The sequence below is a fragment of the Cricetulus griseus genome, assembly GCF_003668045.3.
Source record: "Cricetulus griseus strain 17A/GY chromosome 1 unlocalized genomic scaffold, alternate assembly CriGri-PICRH-1.0 chr1_1, whole genome shotgun sequence".
NCBI classification, from domain to species: domain Eukaryota; kingdom Metazoa; phylum Chordata; class Mammalia; order Rodentia; family Cricetidae; genus Cricetulus; species Cricetulus griseus.
Genome location: NW_023276807.1, coordinates 250,897,804 through 250,923,402, shown reverse-complemented (window position 1 = coordinate 250,923,402; position 25,599 = coordinate 250,897,804). Strand labels below are relative to the sequence as shown.

The 25,599-nt window shown below is 38.5% G+C and overlaps 1 protein-coding gene across 3 annotated transcripts; it reads left to right on the top strand.

Annotated features, from left to right (window-relative positions):
• The first annotated feature begins 102 nt into the window (after positions 1 to 102).
• Dis3 (DIS3 homolog, exosome endoribonuclease and 3'-5' exoribonuclease) lies at positions 103 to 24,829 on the top strand. 3 transcript variants are annotated; one of them, XM_027394006.2, is made up of 22 exons: positions 331 to 465; positions 697 to 764; positions 1,033 to 1,190; positions 3,362 to 3,555; positions 4,347 to 4,420; positions 5,580 to 5,747; positions 7,922 to 8,086; positions 9,540 to 9,653; positions 9,866 to 10,003; positions 10,884 to 11,030; positions 11,946 to 12,062; positions 12,312 to 12,413; positions 13,477 to 13,541; positions 13,629 to 13,713; positions 15,152 to 15,279; positions 16,591 to 16,677; positions 18,951 to 19,107; positions 20,990 to 21,204; positions 21,311 to 21,479; positions 21,596 to 21,754; positions 22,655 to 22,777; positions 23,366 to 24,829. In XM_027394006.2, exons 4-22 carry the CDS (start codon positions 3,462 to 3,464, stop codon positions 23,447 to 23,449), a joined length of 2,391 nt encoding a protein of 796 aa, XP_027249807.1. In that variant the 5' UTR covers positions 331 to 465; positions 697 to 764; positions 1,033 to 1,190; positions 3,362 to 3,461; the 3' UTR covers positions 23,450 to 24,829. The 3 variants fall into 3 exon arrangements, with proteins under 3 accessions (XP_027249806.1, XP_027249808.1, XP_027249807.1); XM_027394005.2 differs by lacking the exon at positions 697 to 764 and having other exon boundaries at positions 103 to 465; XM_027394007.2 differs by lacking the exon at positions 1,033 to 1,190 and having other exon boundaries at positions 103 to 465.
• Positions 24,830 to 25,599: the final 770 nt, after the last annotated feature.

The window sequence follows — 25,599 nt, the reverse complement described above, 5'->3', positions numbered from 1 at the left end:
CGAGGGCGGAGACGACCTACTCTCGCCCAATCGTAGGGACAACCAGGGCGCTAACGTGAGCGGCCCGGCTGGGAGTTGTCTCGCGAGACGCGCCGATCAAGCAGCTCGCGGGAAGAGGAGGAAGTGCGAGGGGGCCCGTCGCGGAGGCGCCTCCGTTCCTAACCCGACGTGTTTCCCGCCAGAGTTCCGTAGCGGTCGGGATTCCGCCCGGGCCGGGATTCCACTGCGGGAGACGAGATGCTCAAGTCCAAGACGTTCTTAAAGAAGACCCGCGCGGGCGGCGTGGTGAAGATCGTGCGCGAGCACTACCTGCGGGATGACATCGGCTGCGGGGCTCCGGCCTGCGCGGCCTGCGACGGGGCGCACGCGGGCCCGGCCCTGGAGTCGCAGCCCCGGGACCAGGCGAGCAGCCTCTGCCCGTGGCCGCACTACCTCCTGCCGGACACCAACGTGCTGCTGCACCAGGTGCGGGCCGCGTGGGGCCAGGGGGCGGGGCTGGGCGTGGAGGGGCGGGGCCCGAGGGGGCGGGCCTTGGGATGGATGGAGAGGCAGGTACCGAGGCCACCCTTGCTTCCAGTTATCCAGGCCGAGGTACTTTTCCCCCAGCGCTGTTTCGTTCATCTCCGTTTTTCGGTTCTTGGAGTCGTAGTTTTAGACACGTGAATTTTCTAACTCCTGGTGTCTCTTCTACTTTAGATTATAAGTGCCTGGAAGCCGGGGACCTGGGCTTCTGTCGCCTCCAGATTGCGACCCCCAGGCAGCTTGTAAGTGCCTACGAATGAAAACTATGCGGGCCAGCATATTTGCTGACTAATTGCTTGAATCCTGCAAACGTTTGTGGCCCGTTTACGGGTGCTCTCCTCAAGCCTACTCGGCCCCAGTGACCATTGTCACTTTTTTTTCTCCAGCAAAGTAACACTTTGGCATAACGGAGAGTCAGTGTATTGAACTACTGTAACAGGATTTTAGGCTTGACAGGAGCAGTTTCTGAGTGAACATGGGGAAAATTAACTCTTTGCTTTTGTTTTTAAGATTGACGTTCTGGAGGACCCTGCTATCAGGAATGTGATTGTGCTGCAGACAGTCCTGCAAGAAGTGAGAAACCGGAGCGCCCCCATATATAAGCGCATCAGGGATGTGACCAATAACCAGGAGAAGCATTTCTACACATTCACTAATGAGCACCACAAGTAAATATTCTATAATAACAGGGTTAACGAAAGTTAAAGGGACTTACCTGGGAGTCATTGATCAAAGATGATCTATAGTCTCGTGCGCTGTTTGGTTGTTACTTCGCTGTGTGGAAGACATTGCTAAGTGGGGCCTAAGTAAGGTCACAGTGTTAGTGAGGTTACATCTTAAACCGGGATCGACTGGCTATAAGAGTACTTTTATGTCAACATTTACTATTTACCTGCCCTGCTCTAGAGAAAGGCTTTAGAGAAAGGCTTCTCCAGTATAACAGCTCTGTTCTGGCAGGAGAGGGTTTCCCCATCAAAGTTGTTACAGTAACAACTCCACTTTCCTAGGGGAGGATTTCCCCAGGGAAATTGTTACAGCTCAGCTCCTGTCTGTTCTGGCTCGGAGGAAAATTTGTTACTTCTCTCTTCCATTCCAGAGAAGGAAGGTCTCACCCAAACCTCATTCAAGAAATTTATTGGGAGGGAAGAATCCAGGAGAGTGTCCTCCGATAGCCAGACAGCAGGACAGCCATAAGCTGAATAGGCATAGGTTTATATAGGGTTTCTTAAGGAGTTTTTCCAGGGAAATTTCCAGGATGGGAATTGGTCAGATTTCAATCCCTGAGCTCAGACTGGCTAGATCTCATGCTCAGGGAGTTTCAGGGCAAAAGTATGTTTCTTTCACTGGTCCTTTTTAACATTTTGGCACTAATTTTAGGGACAACGTGTATTTCTATCACTGGCTCTCTGATTGTAGGGCCAAAGTGTGTTTCTTAGGCTGGCCCTTTTCCCTTGCAATCATAAGTAATTATGGTGGGTATAGTCAGTTTCTCAACCTTGACATTAGTAACATTTTGAACTGAATAGTTTCTTGTGTGAAATTTTATAGGTTGTAAGCGTTTGGCAGCATCTTTGGCCTATGTTAAGTGTGTACAAATAGCATTTCCCTATTAGTCACAAGTTTAATAATCCAAAGTTTCCATACTTTGTCAGGTATAGCCCTTTCTTATATCTTCAAACTTAAGTATTGCCTAAACACAAACACACACACACACACACACACACACACACACACACACACACACCCAGCCTCCCTCCCTCCCTCCCTCGCTCCCTTCCTCCCTCCTTCCTTAAACTCCAGAAACAGATAACACTTATTTGCTAGTACCAGAAGACCAAGATTGCATGGAACATGTTCATCAGATTCCTAATGTAGGATTAGCAGGTTTTTTTTTTTTTTTTTCTTCAAGTGCTTTGAGTAGTACTTAGCAATACAGGGACTAATTGAAAGACTTTTAGACACTATGCAAATCTCATGGAGATTTTGCTACTTAAGCATGTCACTTAAAACCAAATTTAAGTTTTATGACCTTGTACTGATAAGCTTAGGTTTGTCAAGTTTGTAAGCAGAGGACCCCTGTGCACCAGAATAGTTACAGATGTGGCCCAACACATTTGTAGATTCACAGAATTATGTTGCAGTGTCAGAAGGTTGGATACCCCTGGAAGCATTAGGAAGTAGTTAATGGTATGGAATAAAGTAATACTAAGAATAGGCTTTGAAGAACTGACTTAAAGAAGTATGTAAGTGTATTTCCATATTTGAGAGTTGTGGCCCTGTAGTGTTTACATAGTCTTTGCTGTATTTAGTGTTTACCATGGATGACCTACCGAGATCGTGTATTTATTGAATGACTATTGAATCACATGATCATACAGTGTGACTATCACACTGTAGAGCTTAGTAGTTGGCTGTTCATCCATGATTTGTTCAGTAAAGTTTTAGTATCTTTAGGTCTTTAGTATCTTTAGTATCTTTAGGTCTCCAAAGTTCTATTAATCCCTCCCACCCAGTAAACTTAACATCCCAGTTTGAAGTCTAAATTCTGATCTAATTTATTTTTTATGAAATGAAACTATTTGAGCCTCTGTATTTTCCCATTAATAACATAAATCTCTCCTCAGGAAAGTTGTTGTCTTGAAAACTTTTTTAAAGGGTCTTAACAGAATTGTTTTGACCATGTAAATTCAAGTTAAATATATGTACAACCAACTTTTCACTTTAGTAGCTGTCAAACATTTACGTCTCAGAAGGTTTTACCCATCTTTGTTTCTGCTGGTTAACTTTTATTTTGTGCCCCCCTCTTTTTTTTTTTTTTTTTTTTTTTTTTTTCATTTAGAGAAACCTACATAGAACAAGAACAGGGAGAAAATGCTAATGACAGAAATGATAGAGCCATTCGAGTAGCAGCAAAATGGTACAATGAGCATTTGAAGAAAATGTCAGCAGAAAATCAGCTACAAGTTATCCTTATAACAAATGACAAGAAGAACAAAGAAAAAGCTGTAGAAGAAGGAATACCAGCTTTCACATGTAGGTCTGGATGTACACTTTTATGCATGTTTGCAACTGTATATAAAAATTAGTATCAAGCCAGATGTTCACAGGACTCATTATATTATCGCCCTGTATAATTTCTTTTTACATTTGAAATGAATGTTTTTCAGTTTTTAATTTGTGTGAAGCTTTTGCCTTCATGGATGTATGTGCATCACATGCATGCACTGACTGCAAGTCAGAAGTGGTGTTGACAGCCCTGGAGCTGCAATTAGGTGCTTATGAGCCACTCTGTTGGTGCTGGAGCCTGAAATCAGGTCCTCTTCAAGAGCAGCAAGTTTATTTAATTGCTGAGCCATCTTTGTTATATTTTATTTTAAAGATTTATTTTTACTATTATATTTATTTATTTTTGGTTTTTCAGGACAGGGTTTCTTTTTGTAACAGCAGCACTGCCTGTCCTGGAACTCACTCTGTAGATCAGGCTAGCCTCGAACTCACAGAGATTTTCTTACCCCTGCCTTCTGAATGCTGGGATTAAAGGCTTGTACCAATACTGCCCCACATTCTTTTTACATTTTAAATTTCTCAGTGAGCTAATAAGCAATTGTAAATAACGGCTGTTAATTTTTCCTCACTATTTGCAGTTGACATAATAAAAGTTCATGTTTGCTGGACCCATTGCTCCTGATCACATCAACAGAGTAGTTTTTGTTTCATGTATTAAAAAATGGCAGCTGTATTATCAAAGCATGATCATTCATGTTCTCTCATGCCTAGATGAAATTATAGACAGTTGAATTTAAAAACATTAACTGATTTTTCAGGTGAAGAATATGTAAAGAGCCTGACTGCTAATCCTGAACTTATAGATCGTCTTGCTTGTTTGTCTGAAGAAACGGTATGTTTCAAGATGTTCTGTTTTTGGGAAAAAAAGTAAATATAAAAATAGCCGGGTGTTGGTGGCACACGCCTTTAATCCCAGCACTCGGGAGGCAGAGGCTGGTGGATCTCTGTGAGTTCGAGGCCAGCCTGGTCTCCAGAGCGAGTGCCGGATAGGCTCCAAAGCTACACAGAGAAACCCTGTCTCGAAAAACTGAAAAAAAAAAAAAGCATCTCGGATATGGCTCATAGTTACCAGATTTAAAAATTAGAACATGCCAATAAGCTAGAGGTGGAACAGAGTTAGGTTATAAACAAGTCATTTGTGATTGGCTTATTGAGATGACATTGCTAAATAAATTGACTTTCTTTGTAAGCTAAATAACACTAACTATATCATTATTAGAGCTGAGTGAAGTATAATTGGAAACATTCATGTAATTCTTGTCTTGTTGCTTGACACATAGCTATGATAAATGTACTTATTAAACTTATTAAAACATTTATCTTAAGACCTCACAAATAAAAAAAAATATGCAGTGTTATCAAGAAAACCCAAAGTCTTAATGAATTTCTGTAGTTAGTAGTTATTCTGAAATTCACATTGAATTTTAGAAGTGCTTAATTTACCACTTATCAAAAAGAAAAACAGTTGACTTTATATCCTCTTCATGACTCAAGTGTTTATTATCTGATAACAATGATAGCTGTTTTACCAAAGTAGCTGTATCTAGTAGGACAAGGTACATATATCCATTCTGTTTAGCTAACAATTTTTCTCCCATTCTACTTGTCTTTCACTAACTGCATTACAAAACAAAAAGAAGTCTAAAAGCAGCAAACTGTACTGGATTTTTGGAATACATTATTTTGGTGTACTCTATCTAATAACTCATTACTGGTTACATGTTAGGTGCTTAAATGTAATTTAAATTTCAAAATCTGTTTTCCCAGCTGTATTATATGGATTTCAACTTTTCAAGAGAATTTAGTGGCTACCATGTTGCACATCACTAAAAAGTTAATCTCTTTCATTCCAGCAAGTTGTTTTAGATAGCAGTGGTCTGGAAAAATATACTACTCTATTAGTGTAAATTCAGTTCTATATTTTTAACTTGTATGATACTCTTGAAAACAATACATTAAATAAACAGACTTTTGATTTGCTTATTTCATAGAATGAAATAGAAAGTGGAAAAATAATATTTTCAGAGCATCTTCCCTTAAGTAAGCTTCAACAAGGCATAAAATCTGGTTCATACCTTCAAGGAACATTTAGAGCCAGCAGGGAAAATTATTTAGAAGCCACAGTGTGGATTCATGGAGACAAAGAAGAGGAAAAGGAGGTAAGTATGTCTCCCGGCTGTTTTGTGTGTGTGTAAGCTAGAGTCATCAGAGAGGAAGGAGCTTCAGGTGGGAAAATGTCTTGATGACATCCAGCTGTAAGGCATTTTCTCAAGCATTGATCAGTGAAGGAGGGCCCAGGCCATAGTGGGTGGTGCCTGTTCTGGGTTCTATAAAATGCTGAGTTGAGCAAGCCATGGGAAGCTGCGTCCTCCATGGCCTCTGCATCAGCTCCTGCCTCCAGAATCCTTCCCTGTTTGACTTCATGTTCTAACTTTCTTCAGTGATGAACAGCAACGCTGAAGTGTAAGCCAAGTGTCACCCTTTCCTCCCCAATTCGATTTTTGGTCATGTTGTTTCATCACAGCAATAGAAATCCTAAGACAGGATGTAAATTTCCCTTTTAAAAGTGTTGTTTTTGTGTATGTATGTGTGCATGCACGAGGGTGTGCATATGCATGTCGGGTGAGAAGGGTCTCGGATATTGAATTCAAAATCTTAGGCTTAGTGGATTTCTGCTGAGCCATCTTGCTGGCCCTTGTATAAATTACTTACATACTAAAATACTTTGTGTTCATTAAAACTTTTGTATGAGAATTTAAATTTGCCTCGTTTATGTTTAATTAGCATGGACGCATGTATCTGTGAGTATGGAAGCCAGAGGACAGCGGTCGTAATTTAAAGAAACACCTCAAAGAGAAATCATGCCTTACAACAGGACTCACATAGGAGGTTTATTAGAAGAGAGAGAGAAGGGGCAGAAAGGGGGCAGAGACCAGGACAGAGATTGGTCCCTGGGGATGAGAGTGGTAGAAGAGAAAGAAAAGGAGGGAGAGAGAAAAGATAGGAGGTGGGTAGGGCCCTTTTAAAAGGGAACGTAGTGAATGTGCACAGGTGGTGCTCTTAGTGTCTGCAGTTGAGGGCGTATCCTGTCAGAACCCCAAAGGCAGTCCAGTATGTAGATGCCTGAATACTAACAATAGCGATAGGTGATATCCTTACTAGTGTGGACTCTTCCTTGTAGAGAGACTTTCTTTTGACGTAGAGCTCCGCAGTTAGGCTGGCTGGACTGGCCACTAAGCTCCAGAGATCTCTGTCTCCACCTGCTTAGGGCAGGATGACAGGCCACCATGCCCAGGATTTTTTCTATGGTCTGTGGGCTTTCTCAAATCTGTATTCTTCCAAGAAAGCCCGTATACCAGAGCCATTTCTCTACCTTACCTTCTCTTTCTACTTGGTAACAGAGTAATAAAAACAATAAATAAAGGACCTTATTTTTTAAGCTTGAGTTGGCTTGGGGTTTTTTTTTTTGAGACAGGATTTCTGTGTGTAGCAAAGCTGTCCTTGAATTCACTTACAGATGAGGCTGCCTTGAACTCAACAGAGCTCCCACTTGCTTCTGCCTCCTGAGTGCTGGGATTAAAGGCATGGGCCACCACTGCTCAACTAATAAATGACTTTTTTAATGTGATTGATTATTTAACAATTTTCTAATAACTCAACTTTTAAGAGAATCATCAAATATTGTAAAATGAGATATAATATCTACTTGTAATAAATAATATTTGCACAACAAAAAGAAGGCTTCACAGCACGATAGCAGCTTTTAGAGTGTTGCTGTTCATCAAATTTGTCCAACTTTTGACTTGCAGGATTTCACTTAGTCTTCGACCACAATCTGTGAAAGTAGTTGTGTTTTCATTTTTACCAGCCAAGATCTTGAGATTTAACTGTTTGATTTTCCCAACTAATTAATTGCCATTGTTTAAGGTGGAGTCATAATCAAAAGCCCTGTTTCTAGAACATTTTTGTTCTCCTGAAGTTTAAAAATTAAGAGTATATATCAAAGAACAGTACTTTTTATTTTAATTTTTAAAATGATTAAGATTGTGCATATCTGATGTGGATATGTGAGTTGGGAGTAAACTGCCCAAGTATGATGCGGGAGATTAAGTGTTCAGAAGTCAGTTCTGTCCTTCCTCCTCCATGGGTTCTGGGGACCAAACAGTGTGTGTAGTATTCACTTTTAGCCAATAAGCCTGACTCAGGGTATTATTTTAAAATAGGAAAAACATTAAAAGAATTAGTATTATATACACTAGTTAGAATATTGGATAACTTTTTCATTATTGCCATTAAATCTGTTACAACACATGCCATTTGTTGGTTTGCACAGATCCTTATACAAGGACTTAAGCATCTAAACAGAGCTATTCATGAAGACATTGTGGCTGTGGAGCTTCTGCCCAAGAGTCAGTGGGTGGCGCCGTCTTCTGTGGTTTTACATGATGAAGGTGAAAATGAGGATGATGTGGAGAGAGATGAGGAGAGACAACTGGCGGTACGCAAGGGCACAGGGTTTGTCTCTGTCCCATCGTTGCACTGTTTAACTTGCCAATGTTTCCATATGGATTGGATGAAATCACAGCTCAGAAGTTTTTTAAAGGTTTATTCATTTTTGTTTGATGTGTATGGGTATTTTGCCTGCATGGATGTCTGTGCAGCATGTGTGTGTATTGCCTGCAGAAGCCAGAAAAGGATGTTAGATCCCCTGGAACAGGAATTACAGACGGTTGTAAGCTGCCATGTGGATACTGGGAATCACACTCAGGTTCTCTGGAAGAGCAGCCAGTATTCTTAGCTACTGAGCCATCTCTCCAGTTTCAAGTTCTGTAGTTAATTGTTTTGTTTTGTTTTGTTTTTCATGACAGTGTTTCTCTGTGGCTTTGAAGGTTGTCCTGGAACTAGCTCTTGTAGACCAGTCTGGTCTTGAACTCACAGAGATCCACCTGCCTCTGCCTCCCGAGTGCTGGGATTAAATAGCTTTAATTTTAATACAAGTTATGCACATAGTTTATTTCTGTTCTAAGTATACAAACTTGTCTTCTTTTAGTGACATTTTACTCAAATGAGTTTAAGTATTCAGAATGGTTTGAGTATGAAGGTAGAAGTCTGTTAACATTCATGATATGATCTGAATTAATGAAGTTTAAGTAAATAGAAATGTAGAATTTTCTGAAACTCTTTTGCAATGTTAAAATTTAGAAAATGTGCTTCTGGATCTTTGCATTTGGACATGCTTAATTATTCCATTTCTATTAATACATTTATTGGGGAGAATGAGTTATTTCTTATGTGTTACTAAGTCTACTAGAAATGACCAACTTACCCATCTTATGAGGATAACAATTATATTAAATGTAGCATGTTTAACTCTGCTTTTCATTACTTACATTTAATTTCCTGAAATCTTACCATAATATTCTTGAAGAGTCCAATCATTTGAGATTGTTAGAAGTATAATTTATAGGCTCTATTTCTAATGATTTACATTCTTTATTTGACTTTTAATTTGAGATAGCATAGAACTGTCAAAGATGCATTTATTTTGTAATGATTAGATCCAGCATGACATTTTCACCATAATAACTACATAGTAACTAGTTAGGAACTACTTACATCTAACTCCTCTAAACTGATACTAAGTCTCATAATTCCTAGACTTACATGTGTTTTTGTCAATAAATCCTCATTAAACTGGAAAACACTTGAGTTCTGACACATTTATTCAGGTATGTTCTTTCGGAGTTACTATGGACTGGTTTATTATGTAATAATAAGCATTGTTCAGTTGGTATGCTCATGTCTAGAACTTTGAGATATAAAGGTTCTGAATTTCATGTCATTATTTGCTACCTGAATATATTAGTGTCCATGTGCATATTCTAAGCACAATTACTTCACTTTACTTGGAAGAAAAATAACAAGATTTTTGTTTTTTATATTTATTTCAGCTTAAGACTGCTGTAAGTGAAAAAATGTTAAGGCCTACAGGTAGAGTTGTAGGAATAATAAAAAGGAATTGGAGACCATATTGTGGCATGCTTTCCAAATCTGGTATTAAAGAGGTGAGTAAAGCACTTGTTACCATTATTGAAAACTGATAACCACTGACCAGAACCCAAAGCTCTCCCTTAGGCCTTTTTTCCAGATTATATATATATAGTTGTTTTTCCTGGGTTAGAGGTGTAACTCAGTGATACAGAACTTTCTGAGCATGCACTAGAACTATTATGATTGATCCCCAGGACTGTAAATAATTTTTTTAAATTTTTTCTAGTCAAGAAGACATCTCTTTACACCTGCTGATAAGAGAATTCCACGAATTCGGATAGAAACCAGACAGGCTTCTACATTAGAAGGACGGAGAATTATTGTTGCTGTTGATGGTTGGCCTAGAAATTCGAGATATCCAAATGTAAGCTTAAAATATTAATTTACCTTTGTGTATTAAAATTTATGACAAATACTGTTGATTTTTAATGAAAATGTACACAAATATTTCATGGTTACCTAGATGAATTTTATCTAATTCCAGTGTAAGTCATGTGGCTACTTTTATTCAAACCAACAAACAGCCTTTACTGATATACTTTATGGAAAAAGTATTTGTGTCCTAAATAAATTTTAATCAAATTTTGAAGATATTGCTTTTAAAGCACATTTTACATTGAAGGCTAACGGGAACTAAACATAGGCTTTGTGGTCTAAGAACCAGGCCCTCAAAGGCAGTTGAAAAATCTTGTCATTTTCATGTTTAATTTACCACAGGCTTTTTTGCTTTCTTGTTTGCTTTTCTATATTCGGGGATTTTGCCTGCTCGTATGTCTGTGTACCATAGTGCATGCCTGGTGCACAGGGAGGCCAGCAGGGACTGTCAGATCTACTGAAGTGCAGCTACAGATGCTTATAAATCATCATACGGGTGCTGGAAGTTGAATTTGGGTCTTCTGCAAGGGTAACAGTATTCTTAACTGCTGAACTCTCTCTCCAGGCCCAAAGGGTGTGTGTGCTTGTTTTTCAAGATGGGGTATCTCTGTGTAGCCCTGGCTCTCCTGGGAACTCACTCTGTAGACCAGGATGGCCTCAACGCCAGAGATCAGTCTGCCTCTGCTTTCCAAGTGCTTGGATTAATTAAAAGGCGTGCAACACCACTGCCTGGCCATATGGTTGTTTTTAAATGTTAGAAAAAAGATTTAGAAATGCTGAGATGGTAAATAAAATGCTGGAAGATTGAGTATAATAAAATATGAATTAGTAACAAAGTGTGCCTTTCTGATAATACCTTTTGATTTCAGGGACACTTCGTTAAAAATTTAGGTGATGTTGGAGAGAAAGAGACAGAAACAGAAGTTTTGTTGCTTGAGCATGATGTTCCTCATCAGCCATTTTCCCAGGCTGTTCTTAGCTTCCTGCCAAAGATGCCGTGGAGTATTACTGAGAACGTAAGTTGAAAAGAATTCATAGTGACTTTATGATTATCTCTTCCCCTAGGAAGTCTTTATTTCTTTGTTGTTAGTATTGGTGATTAAACATGGGACGTTTTGCAAGTTAGTCAGGCACTACCACTGGACTAAATCCTTAACCCTCGATTACATTTTGGTTTTTCTTTTCAGTTGGGTCTTACTAAGTTGCCCAGGCTGGCCTGGATCTTCTTTCTCTGTAACCCAAGTAGACCTTGAAATTTCATTTCTTCTGCCTCAGGTTTCTGAGTATCTAGGATTACAGGACTGAGAGACCAGACCAGGATGTAATTAATTTAATTTCTGTATGTGTTTTTAAATATGTAGAAACCATGGCTCCTGCTTCTTCACAGTTAGTTACAGCATTGGTAGGTGTTTACAGCTCTAAAGGAGGTGGAATCTGGGCTTAAATAGAGCTTAAAATAAATACAACTAAACTCAAATGCAGTAGGCTACTTTATTCAAAGCCTCAGACAATTTATACTATGAGGGCTGAGTCACATGAGTAAGGTGTACAATCAGCCACAAGGACAAACTGAATGTGGCAAAACCATGTTTCTCCATAGAGGCGTATAAGCAAGTAACAATAGGCAGTTGTAATGAGTAAGCAAAAGTAAAGTCACTCCTATCCACAATATGGGGTGGGGGGTGGGGGGGTGCATGAAAGCATAATCCAATAACAATTCAGCTCCTTTCTCAGGCCAGGTTCCAACAATTAGGTGTTCCACAAATCACTTGCTTTTTTCACTGGTAGAAGACATTTTCCAGGCTGTAGAGCTAGTGCCTTTTCTCCTTAACATGGAAAGGTAACTTAATTTTGTGGGGATATTTATTTCCTAAGTTGCTGTTGTGTTACTCAAGTTGTTATTTTTTTCTTTTTAACATGGTATTTTCTAGGACATGAAAAACCGTGAAGACCTGAGACATCTGTGTGTTTGCAGTGTAGACCCTCCAGGATGTACTGACATAGATGATGCCCTGCATTGTAGAGAACTCAGTAATGGAAATTTGGAGGTACCTATATTGTTTCAAAACTCTTAGCTAAATGTGATTCAGTTCTAGGGTTCATTGTTTTTGTTATTTGTTTTATTTTCCAGGACAGAATATAAAATACAAAACTAATGGGAATGTGCAGAGGTTGAATTATTAGCTGTGATTGAGTCCATTTTCAGTTTAGCTACATTTTTTCTCATTTAAGTTCTATTGTAAGTCTGTGCTATTAATAATGTAGATTGACATCCTTTGATTTTTAATCTTTTTAAGGTTGGAGTTCATATTGCTGACGTTAGTCATTTTATCAGGCCAGGAAATGCGTTGGATCAAGAGTCAGCCAGAAGAGGAACAACTGTTTATCTTTGTGAAAAGGTGAATATATTAAATGTAAAACCTTTTACTGATTATAGCACTTTTGCATTTTGTTTTGTTTTGATAGGCACTGGGTCTTGATGTATAGGCCAGAATGAGCCTCAACCTCTTGAATATCCTGCCTCATCTTTTTGAAGGCTGAGCCAGGAACTTTTGGTTTCTTGAGTAATCATAATTTGAAGTAAATACATGATATATTTAGCTGAAAGAAACTATTGGTGAAGGTGTCCTAAGTCACAGAAAATACTGCATTTTGTGACCTGAGGCAATGGCTCAGTTGGTAAAGTACCTGCCACACAAGTATGACAGTCTGAGTTCAGCTCCCAAGACCCAAACAGAAACAGTACCACATCTGTAACCTAACACTGGTGGGTGCAAACAGGCAATTCCCTGTAGATCATTGGCCACCCAGCATAGCCAAGTGAGTGAAATCCAAGTTAAGTGAGTCTGGCCTCTACATACATGAACATGTACTTACACCATACTCAAACACAAAACAAAACAGTCTGTACCTCCATTTCCAGAGGACCCAGTGTCCTTTTTTGGCTTCTTTAAAAGGCACCAGGCATGCACATATTGCACAGACATAAAAGTAAAAATCCTTTCAAGTATGGTTTTCATAAACTTAAATGGACCGTGCGCTGAGCTGGGAGGAGGGGGAAGGTTAATATGTTAGAGATTCATGCTCAAAGTATACCATAAAGCTTTTTCTCAAAACTGTATTTTTCCTCTCAGTTTTAAGTAATTTAAAGCACTGTGTAGTTTGGTTTAGCAGTGGGAAAAACTCTGTTGGTAAGGGCTTGTAAGTTATTAGGTACCAACTTACAAAGACCAGAAATTTCAGATTTTGAGGACAGGCAGGCCACTGGCATGAATTGCCACCCTCACTGCCTTCTGCAACAATTTTGTGTCGTTTCCTACAGACTTTGTCATGTTCTTAGTTCTCAAGTCAGAAGGCCAGGCATGTGCTGCCCCTTTCCCGCTCACTTGATGCTGTTGTAGATGGAAATTAAGATGTGTGAATGTGACTGAGTACTCTAATATCTGCTGTCTTCTTTTTCAGAGGATTGACATGGTTCCAGAGTTGCTTAGCTCTAACTTATGCTCCTTACGATCCAATGTGGACAGGTATTTCTGCATTTGTTTTAATAAGAGTGTCTTGTTAACTATATTAATTGACTCCCATAAACAAATACCGTCTCTTTTTCCCTGAAGGTTGGCATTTTCCTGTATTTGGGAAATGAATCATAATGCTGAAATCTTAAAAACAAGATTTACCAAAAGTGTAATTAATTCAAAGGTTAGTGTTATGATTCATATCTGACATTTCAAATTTTTGGTGCTTTTAACAATTTCTTAGACACTTTTGAAAAAGTAAGGTTCAGTGTTGTAGCGATCCCAAGTTTGTTTCAGAACTTAAAACTTTTCTTAATTATTGATGCTATTCAGAAATTACTTTATGTATTGAATGACTACAGGAACTTAGAAGCTACATACCTCAACTAAAGTGCTATATGCCCTCACTCAGTAACCCTACTAATTGAAGTTATTCCTGCTTAAAAATGTAGTGTTTGAAAAATTGCCATGTTCATAGTGGATAACATTCATAAATTATAGTTAGATTCCAGGAGAACTAACCTGAGATTGTGTTCAAACAGAAGGGAGCCAGATTTTCCTCATCTTTGTATCCCTCTCCATGTTCTTTGATATTCATCTTCATTTTTTGCAGTGATGTTTTCAGAAAGTCAGACACTTTTTTCTTCCAAATTAGTGTCATCGTTGTGATGACTAGTGGAAAGAACTGTTAACAAGCAAACAGTGATGTGGGAATTCTTTCAGCCTTTAGAGATTCATAGTTTTTAGAGTACATTGAGACAATAATCCTGATTCAATTTTAACAAAATCTTATGGATTGAAATTAAAAATTAATGAACATTTATAATATTTTTAGCCCTTAGTAGATAAAGGTGCTCCCAGAAACTTGACTTAACCTTTATTTTGTTACTCCCTTATGCTGCTTGTGAATTTTAGTCTTTTATCTTTTAATCTGAAAAAATACTAGTTTTCCATTTAGATAGAAGAAGCAGCAGCCAATTCCATGTTTGGATTATCTGTTACTAGAGATTGCTTTAAACTTATCACTTTCTTCTCTCATTTGGATCTGTTTGGTTGGTTAGTCTCATATAAATAAATCTATACTCTTCTTATTTGCCTGTAAATAGGGAGGGGAATAATGACCTTTGCAAAGGATTTCAGAGAGTAGCCAGAACCTGTTTTGTGATTTAGTCAAGTATTACCTAGAAATATATTAAAATGAAAGTACTAAGGAAACTGCCAATTTCCTTTATTTTAATGGAAATTTGCTTCTGTTATATAATGAATGTCTGAGTTAAACTAGAAATCATGGTGTAAAGGTAAGAATCTCTGTAGTTTTCTCTTGTTACTTATTTTAGGCTTCCTGAAAGCATAGAATATGAGGTTAAAAATAATACAGTTTAGAGGTGGGGAGTATAAAATGCCTGCTGTGCCATCCTAAATTAGGATTCCCAGTACTCATAGAAAGCTGGGCATTGTGGTGTGTCTGTAATCCCAGTGTAGGAGGCAGAGACGTGAGACATGGTGGCCTGCATAGGCCAGTACTAACACCTGGATACACACAACATACACAGTATGGTTCAAATAGTAAATTCATTTGTATAGATTATGAGATTTATGTTAACCAAAAGTTTCTTTCTTAGGCTTCTCTTACGTATGCTGAAGCACAGATGAGAATTGATTCAGCAGCCATGAATGATGATATTACCACTAGTCTCCGTGGACTAAATAAACTGGCCAAAATTCTAAAAAAGGGAAGGATTGAAAAGGGGTATGTTTTCTAAAAATCTACCAGCACATGATACTGAGATAACATTTGGCTTCTTTAGAGTATTTTGTTAGAATGGTGATTATTTAGCTGGTAGACTATATTAGATTATATCATGGCATTTGCCTAACCATAACAAGCATAAGAGAAGGAATGTAAACTCAAACTTGCTAGAAAGAAAGCAGTTAAAAATAGCTTCAATTTTGAAAGACTGCTGTAAGTGGAAATAAAGTACAAGAGCCTTTTAGAGGTTGGTTCTCACTACATCTTGAAGAATGCCACAAGCAATTAAATGAAAAATGTTTTTGCTGGTGGTGCAAACACTGCCTGTTCAAACAGTGCTTAACTTATGTTCCTGAATGCACGTGAGCAACCTTCTGTACTCTCTGAAAGCACAGTTAATTATGTTCAGCAGCCAGGTGTGGCCAGTGACTACCATATTTGAATAATTAAACATGAAACTGAAAACTCTTTACAGATTAGGTATGTATACGAAAACAATTATTAAACCTTAGTAAAGCTGCTGCTCAAGCTTGTCACTTAAGTGTAAGATTAATATTAATTTGTTTCAACTTGTCCATGATTGTCCAAGATTGTTCAGTGTCATACATAGTGACGCGTGCCTGCACTTGGGAGGCAGAGTCAGGTGGATCTAGAACTTCTATCCTAGGCCAGTCAGGTCTAAATAGCTGGTCCTAGTCTATCCAAAGCTAAAAGTAAGACCCTGTAACAAAAAAAAACAGAAGGAAACAAGAAGAAAACTCAGCTTGATTTGGAACTTGATGAAAGTAGCAACATTTTCGATTTCGGGATGTAACCTTGTAAAACCTTTGCAAGGAGAAACTAGTCAACTCACTAAGAACCACACATAAAAAGCCTTTAGCATAGTATATTCTGAGGCCCACAGCAGTCTAATATGAATAGCCACAATTTCTTGTGCAAGTGGTAGTAATTTTATCAGTCTCCACTCGGTGTCTATACATCTTCTCTGATTAACTTACCTATATAAGAGCTGGTCTTGTCCTTGCCATCATTACCCATCCCAATACATTGTTTTTCATAGAAAATCAAATACCAGTCTGCTTATTCTTTTAGCCACTTAAAATAAGTAGGTACAAACTTATGTAGCTTAATAGAAATGTAAGAGTTAGGCTTTATATGAAAATAGAACGTCAAATTTAGTAGCAGTCATAAAGCCTTTCAAGAAAAATGCTCATGTGCTTGATATTCTCATCTTCTGGTTTAAGGGGATCACTTGGAGAGTGTTTTTTTTGTTCTTGGCTCATCTGACTAATTTCTCTCATTTTTCCTCAGGGCTTTGACTCTGTCTTCTCCAGAAGTTCGATTCCACATGGACAGTGAAACTCATGATCCAATAGATCTGCAGACCAAGGAGCTGAGGCATGTGGTTTTTAAAAATTGGTATTAAATATTAATTTGTAGTGTAGTATCTAAGGTATATATTAATCATCAGAGCATTTATACCCAAATCAATTGTTATAATTAGTATAGCCATGAAATTTCTTGACTTATTAATGATTTGCAAAAGTAAATGTGATCTTTTTAATTTAAACTTGAGTAGTAATAGTTACAGAAAAAGAAAATGGCAGTGATTGAGTTCTTAAGTACTTAATACAGTATACAGAGGTATAAGGGACCATGGGTTTTGCATGTGGAGAGATTGCTGTCTTTTTTTTTTTTTCCATTTTTTAATTTAAACTAGAAATAAGATAGTTTACATGTCAATCCCAGTTCCCTCTCCCTGCCCTCCTCTCCTGCCCCCCACTATCTTCCTAACCCATCCCCTTTCTGCTCCCCAGAGAGGGTGAGGCCTTCCATGGGGGATCTTCCAGAGTCTGTCTCATCCTTTGGAGCAGGATGTAGGCCCTGTCTTGTGTCTAGGCTAAGAGAGTATCCCTCTATGTGGAATGTGCTCCCAAAGTCCATTCGTACACTAGGGATAAGTACTGATCTACCAGAGGACCCATAGATTTCTGAGGCTTCCTCACTGACACCCTTGTTCATGTGGGTGTGGATCAGTTCCATGCTGGTTTCCCAGCTATCAGCCTGGGGTCCATGAGGTCTCCCTTGTTCAGATCAGCTGTTTCTGTGGGTTTCCCCAGCCTAGTCTTGACCCCTTTGCTCATCACTCCTCCCTCTCTGCAACTGGATTCCAGTTCAGTTCAGTGTTTAGTTGTGGGTGTCTATTTCTGCTTCCATCAGCTGCTGGATGAAGGCTTTAGGCTGGTATATAAGGTAGTCATCAATCTCATTATCAGGGGAGGGCATTTAAGGTAGCCTCTCCACTATTGCTTAGATTGTTAGTTGGGTTCATCCTTGTAAATCTCTGGATATTTCCCTAGTGCTGATTTCTCTTTAAATCTATAATGGCTCCCACTATTATGGTATCTCTTTTCTTGCTTTCCTCTATTCTTCCCCCACTCAACCTTCCTGCTTCCTCATGACCTCCGTTTCTCCCCTTCTCATTCTCCTAGCTCACTCCCCCCTCCCCCCATGCTCCCAATTTGCTCAGGAGATATTGTCCGTTTCCCCTTCTCTGGGGGACCATGTATGTCTGTCTTAGAGTCCTTGTGAAGTTGCTGTCTCTTGAGAGGACCCAAGGTTGCTTCCCAGCACCCGCATCCGATGGCTCACTTCCACTTGTAACTCTAGCTCCATGGGGATTCAATGCCTCTGGCCTCCACAGACCTATAGTCTTGTGTACACGTACACACCAACATGCACACAACTGAAAAATTGATAAATTTTTTTTAAAAAGTACAGTTTTTCAAGCTAAATTCTTTACTTTGGGTTCCAGTGTATACAACTTAAAAGTTGTGACCAGTCATTTGACTTCCCCATATGGAGGGGTTCCTAATATTCTTAAAGTTAATATAATTTAGAAATATTCTAAAGAAGTAGATTATTTTAATAGCTGGAACATGATTGAAAATTAGTAAAGTGAGTTCAGTGATTCCAGAGAAAGAAAATAGTAGATATAGCATGCAGATCGTTTATTAAACTAGCTTAGAACTTAGAAGGAAGAACTGTGGAGATTGAAAGGTGTGTCAAATTGTTTTAAGAATGGACAAGTCTACCTGTGAATTCATGTTTTGACACTGGTGATAAAAATGACTTCTATGGAGAGAATAGTGTTACACATCTGTCAACTAGAAATCAATCAGGTATGTCTGTTGTGTGTATTACCATGTGTATTGACTTATAGCAGAAAGCCCCATTGGGGCTTAAGCACCAAGATCAGCTATGGAAAATATATTTGTGATTTATTGGTAAAAATTTGGGGAGTTTAGATAATACTGTGTGACTTAGCTTTTAATTCTTAATTCTTCCAGTAAAGTTAATTTTTTTCATAGTTCTGTTTTTGTAAGAATGTTGGTTTTGTATTTATGTTAAAGTTAGGGACGCTTCCTTTTTTTTTTTTTCCCCCCTTGATTACAATTTAAAACATACTGGATTAACCCAGGAGAGACACGGGCAATAGACTGCTAGTATAGCAGCTGAGAAACTAAAGAGACAGAAGGTACCATGTGCTGCATGTTCATGTTTTTATGTGGGAGATAGTCTCATGATCACTAGAAAAGTTAGCTTGGGAACAAATGGGTGACAGCTGTCGTAGCTTGTCTTTTCTTACTTAATGCTTTCCTAACTGGCAGAGAAACAAATTCCATGGTGGAAGAATTTATGTTACTTGCAAATATTTCTGTTGCAAAAAAAATTCATGAAGAATTTTCTGAACATGCTCTGCTTCGAAAACATCCAGCTCCACCTCCCTCCAACTACGAAATTCTTGTTAAGGCAGCCAAGTCCAAGGTAAAGTCAATACTCAAAAGTCGCATATATTTGTATAGTAATCTGTCCAGTGTACTGAAAATTAATATTCATGTTTTCATAAAAGTTTAGTTGATGTAAAATACCAGTAGTTCTTTTTTTATATTAAAAAATGTTATTTGGGGTATGGGCATGTCTCTTCCTACATATCCATTGACACCAGCTACAAACTAAAATCCTTTGTCTCATAATGATTATCCAGTCCTAAAGTCAAGTGATTTAAGCTAAGTTATTTACAGTATCCTAGAAATAGTGTGCTCTTTCATCTCTCTTTTACACATGGTGTACTGACTAGCTTTTTTGTCAACTTGACACAAGCCAGAGTCATGTAAGAGGAAGGAACCTCAGTTGAGAAAGTGCCTCTGTAAGATCTCCTGTTGGCAAGGCTTTGGGATATTTTCTTGGTTAATGTTTGTTATCAGCCCATTGTCAATGGTATAAGAAAACAGGCTGAGCAAGCCATGGATAACATCCAGGAAGTATTGTCTTTCCATGGCTTCTACTTAAGTTCTCGCTTACAGGTTCCTGTCTTGGACTCCTGACTTAATATCCCTGGATGACAGACTGTGATGTGGAATATGTGTAAGATGAAATAAAACCCTTTCCTACCCAAGTTGCTTTTGGTCATGATATTTTAGCATAAGGCACATGGCTTCTATGAAGTGTATAGCTTTTGGAGATTTACAAGTATATATTTTGTCTTTAGTTCACCCCAATTCAGCTCTCTCTTGTATCATATCCATACAAAAGAAGGCTAATTATGACACACATGGCAAAGGGGACATTTCTTCAGCCCTTTATACTCCTTTGTCGGGCCACTATGCTTTGCTTTCATTATGATTGGCATGACCCTAGGTTACTTTGGTTTTCCTTGGATCATGTATAGGCCCCTTCTTTCTTATTGCAAACATATAAGGAATAGCACTATGCAAAGAGTATGGTATGAGTTTCTGATTTATTTTATTTATTTATTTATTTTGGTTTTCTGAGGCAGGGTTTTTCTGTAGCTTTGGAGCCTATCCTGGCACTCACTCTGGAGACCAGGCTGGCCTCGAACTCACAGAGATCCGCCTGCCTCTGCCTCCCGAGTGCTGGGATTAAAGGCGTGCGCCCCAACTCGCGGCTGAGTTTCTGATTTTATAGTTCGCTTACACTGTCTTTATTCATCAGAGTAGCTCCAGCCTCCCATCCCCAAGGATAACTGCATATTGGGGGGTTGTCTGAGGCTGTCTTATTTCTTACCAGGACATAGTAGAGGAAGGAGGATTCAGTGTTTGTCTTGCTAAGTAGAATTCAGCAGTGAGTTTGATGGACCAGAGCATGGTTCTTACTGAACTTGAATTGACTAGCTTGCTACTGGCCTTTATGTCTGCTTTGGGTGGAAGGAACGAATCTGCGAGGAGCAAGACATACAGAAAATTGTCCATATCTTCTTTATTTTCCTTACCCCCTCAGAGATCAGCAAGCAATGCCATCACTGTCCTTCTCTCCCTCAGAACTTCAGGATTCTGGATTCTTTAGGACTTTGAAATGCATTTAGGAATTTTCAAGCTTTAGTACTGCACAAAACTACCATTATTTAAAGTTATTTGTAGTGCTGCTAGCTAACAGATAAAATGTATGAACTCTTACTATCTGAACACAAACACTGTGTTTATTTGGTTATTTATATTTTAAAGAGAGGATTGTGATTCTGGCTGGGCATGCTAGTGCATGGCTGTAATCCATTTTTTGGGAGGTAGAGGTATGCCAGTCTCTGAGGGTTCCAGGCCATCTAGGGGGAGAAGGGGAACGAGGGGGAGGAAGGACAGTACTACTCATTTTGAAATGTTTCATTTGGTGCTTCTCTTCCTTTTATTGATAGAATTTGGAAATTAAGACGGATACAGCCAAGTCTTTGGCTGACTCTTTGGACCAGGCTGAATGCCCTGATTTCCCATACCTGAACACTCTTTTAAGAATATTGGCCACTCGCTGTATGATGCAAGCTGTCTACTTCTGTTCTGGGATGGATAATGACTTTCACCACTATGGCTTAGCCTCCCCAATATACACACATTTCACTTCTCCTATCAGAAGGTATTGCTTTTTTTGTACAGAAGTAAAGGAGATAGAAAATGCTAACTCTTAATTTAAAAATTTAAAACTAACTTGCTATTGTTCTTATTTTACCTTCTGTATGTAGATATGCAGACATAATTGTCCATCGGCTGTTGGCTGTGGCTATTGGGGCTGATAGTACTTATCCAGAGTTGACAGATAAACACAAGCTTTCAGATATATGTAAAAACCTTAATTTCCGGCATAAAATGGCGCAGTATGCTCAGCGCGCATCAGTAGCTTTTCATACCCAGGTATTTGCCTTTGTCTGTAGTGCTAAGAGTGGGAGATTTTGTTCATTTGGTATTTTCAAAATTATTTTTGTAAACTTTGAAATAATACTACTAACAAGATTGTATGTCTTTTACAGTTGTTTTTCAAAAGCAAAGGAATAGTAAGTGAAGAAGCCTATATTCTCTTTGTAAGAAAGAATGCAATTGTGGTGTTAATTCCAAAGTATGGCTTAGAAGGTACAGTTTTTTTTGAAGAAAAAGATAAACCAAAGCCACAGCTTACTTATGATGATGAGGTATAGTATTGCTGAGCCTTGTTTACTTGGGGAAGAGAGGTATATTTTCTCTGACAGTTGGCAAACCATAGCTATAAATTGTTAAAACTTTTCTGTATTTATGTAGGTGGAGTTTCTCTGTGTCTTGGCAGCCGCTCCCTGATAACTACTCTGATACTTTTATTAATTTTTAATTGCTTGGCTGACAGCTTACAACTTAAATAACCCATATTTGTAATCTAAGTTCTGCCACATGGCTCATGGCTTGTTACCTTACTCTCCACAGGTCCTGTTTCTTCTGCATCTGGCTTGTGACTCCTCCAACTCCACCCTTCTTCCCAGTGTCCTTAGTCTGGTTTTTCCATCTAACCTTATCCTGTCCAGCTATTGGCCAATCAGATTCTTTATTATACTAATTGCAGCATAATTTACAGTGTACAGAGGATTATTCTACAGCATACTTATATGATAAATCTTAAAATGCATGCCAGAAAATCCATATTTATCACCTAAACTTTTCTTAAGAGGATATTTAAATGCTATGGTGTGTTCCTTCATTACAAACAGCTAATTCCCTAAGATGGATGACATATATCAGGACTACCTTAGTGACATGAAGTGTGCACATAAATAGATTATATTTGAGACTATTAGGTTAATGTGGGTTTTTGTATTCATTACACAGATACTTACTAATATTGTAATGTTTTATGCTTTGAAAATTCCATACATGAGTAAAATATATCTTGGTCCTGTCTACCCCTCACTTCTCCAGCTACCTACAGAACCCATTATATCTTCCTCCCAATTTCATATCCTCCTGAACTTAAACTTTTAAATTACTATGGAAGATAAACTAGAAGTAGAATTGAGATTCAAGTTTAGGAAATAATGTTGATAAATGTGTTTTTGTTTTTCAAGATACCTTCACTCAGAATAGAAGGCACAGTATTCCATGTGTTTGACAAGGTTAAAGTGAAAATCACATTAGATTCATCAAACCTTCAACATCAGAAAATCCGCATGGCCCTTGTAGAACCACAGGTAAGGCCAAACTTAATGGTGTGGGAACACTAACATCTAGTTGTTAAGATCTTAGGTATCCAAGCATTGGCATTGTATTCCAGGCATCAGAGATTCTAGAGGTCCTTAATGCCAAAATCTAAGACCATTCAGTTCTCTTGCTTATCCTTTAGTTTTATAATATAAAACTTTACCTACACTTAACCTTTTGGCTTTTGATGCTTGCTGTCTGCTGCAAAATAATCCACTAGGGTAAATTGGACACAAGGAAGAGTTGCTACATTGCAAACACATGGCCCAAGTTGAAGCTTCTCAGTTTTCTTGCTATGTAGACAAGGCTAACCTTGAATTTGCAGTCATCTTCCCAAGTGCTGAGATTGCAGGTGTGCTCCTCCATACCTCTGAAAAGCCTCTCACGGAGACCACTGGCTTACTTCTGCCCAACCACGGTTACTTACTGTGCATAATTGTGTATGGTGCATCCTTCTGTCTCCAGCCCCTTATATAAGGAAAATCTGTTTAAAGTGGTAGTGGTAAAGGAGGAAGGTGAGGTAAAAATTTCTTCTGATGCTTCTAATCACTTTGTTTTTCCCATATACACTGTTGTAGATACCCGGAATAAATATTCCTCCTGAAGTATCAGACATGGATCTCAATGGGTCAGGGAGGAAGAAGAGAAAACTTGACAAGTAGCTACATGCAACAGGAAACTACAAAGACTGATTACCTTTGACGACAACAACAAAATTGAAAGCATACTTACAAGCTCGTGTGCATGATAGTTACTTTTAAGTACATTTCAATAATTTTAAGAAATTTGCATTTTTATTGAGCTGCTGCCTGCATCTATCTTATACACTGTGCTTCTGCAACAACAAAAATTATGCAGAAAAATTCATTTGAATATCCATCACTTCAATGGTGACAGAATAGCAACTTCAGGGATCTGTGATGATCATTTAAATGGAGTACAATCTGCTCATTGAAGAGCAGATTAATTTTTATATAAGTACTTTATTTAACAGAGGAAAGAACTTGCCAATTTCGGAGGAAAATTAACCTTTTAGAAGCAAAGAACAAGCCTTTCTACATCTTGAACCGTCAGTGTTTGTCATTTGATCATTCTGCCATTCATTTGCCTACTGACAACACTGCTCACATGTATTTTGAAAAGCCTCCTGTACTTTACTAGTGGTCCTCAGACATCTGTGAATGTTTAGGGATTATGAGAAAAAAAAAATCTCAGGTGTCTTGACCTGATTGGGAACATTGGGAGTTTTGTTATCAACAGATGGTAAATTTAGTCATCATTATCATTATCCTTAGTCTGTTGACAATGTTTCTGTCAGAAAGAATGGAAGTGGAAATGTCTGCTTTCTTTACAAAACACAGATAACTTTTGAATTTTAGTTATATCCAATTATATAGGAGAGGAGGAGGGAGTGTATTAAAGACGTATTAGAGGAACAAATGGAATCTTATTTGGTGGTACCATATTGACTACTTGTCTTGCAAATTTCAGATTAAGATTGCATTAGGAAAATCAACATTTAACTTTGTTTAGTCAATTTGCAGTCAAAATACTTCTGCATGGTAGACACCGGCTGACAAGTCCACATGTATATGATGTGGTTATAGCTATAGGCTTTACAAACACATGGGAATTCAATATTGTCGATTTTTCCAATTTCCTATTACAGTGGAAAATATCTATATGTTAAAGCAGAACTTGATTGAGCTGAAGGAAGACAAGCTTAAAGAGTGTTTGGTCCAAATAAAATGGATCAGTGACTGATAGTAGAGCAGGACACAGCAAGTCTTGTTTGTAAAAGGCCACAGCATTTCATATGGCTGAACTATAGCACAACTCTGCTGTAATTGTACTTTATAAGCAGCCAAACAATACGTAAACAGATATGGTTATGTTCTCCAAAAAAAATTTCCAAGGAAACAAGCTTCTATTCTGTGTCAACAGAGAACATGGTCAGCCTCCCAGTGCCCAGGCTTTGCATCTCCAGATTGAAAGGGTGAAAGTACTTGTGGGAAAAATACATCTGTGCTAAATGTGCTAAATGTGTTTATACATTTTCTTATTGGTCAGCATTCCTCCAGATAATTTAACTGGTTTCTTTGTGTTTACATTGTAGTAGATATAAGTAATTTGAAGTGTATGAAAAGGTGTACATACCTTACATGCAAAGATTGTCATTTAATGAGGGACATTAGCATCTTTTTCTTTAATCCATGGTGAAGGTCCTAGAACTTCTCCTGGGATAGTGAGGAGGAATGGATTGCAGAAGAAACTCAAAAACAGTACACCTTTGATCCTTACATTCTAGAGACTGAAGTAAGACTGAAAGCTCAGTGCCAGCCTAGGCTACATTGTGAAACAGTCTCAAACTGAAGGAGCCCCTTCAGGACTCTACTCCCACTTAACAGATGAAGCCCAGATCAAGTAGTGAAACGAGTTCTCTTAATGATGATTTAAAAACTGGGAGGTAGCCAGGGAGGCTACTCATCTTGAGACTCAGATAATAGCTATCTTAACACATTATATTGGACAGTCAACTTCACAACATTGCTTAGTGTTGGAGCGGACAAAGACGTGTGTGTGTGTGTGTGTGTGTGTGTGTGTGTGTGTGTGTGTGTGTGTGTGTGTGTGTGTGTGTGTGTGTGTGTAAGCAGTAAGCATAAGAAAGGGGATCACTGGGTGGTGGTGCACACCTTTAGTCCCAGCACTCTGGAGGCAGAGGCAGTGTGAGTTCGAGACCAGTGTGGTCTACAAGAGCTAGTTCCAGGACAGCCTCCAAAGTCACAGACAAAGAAACCCTGCCTCAAAACAA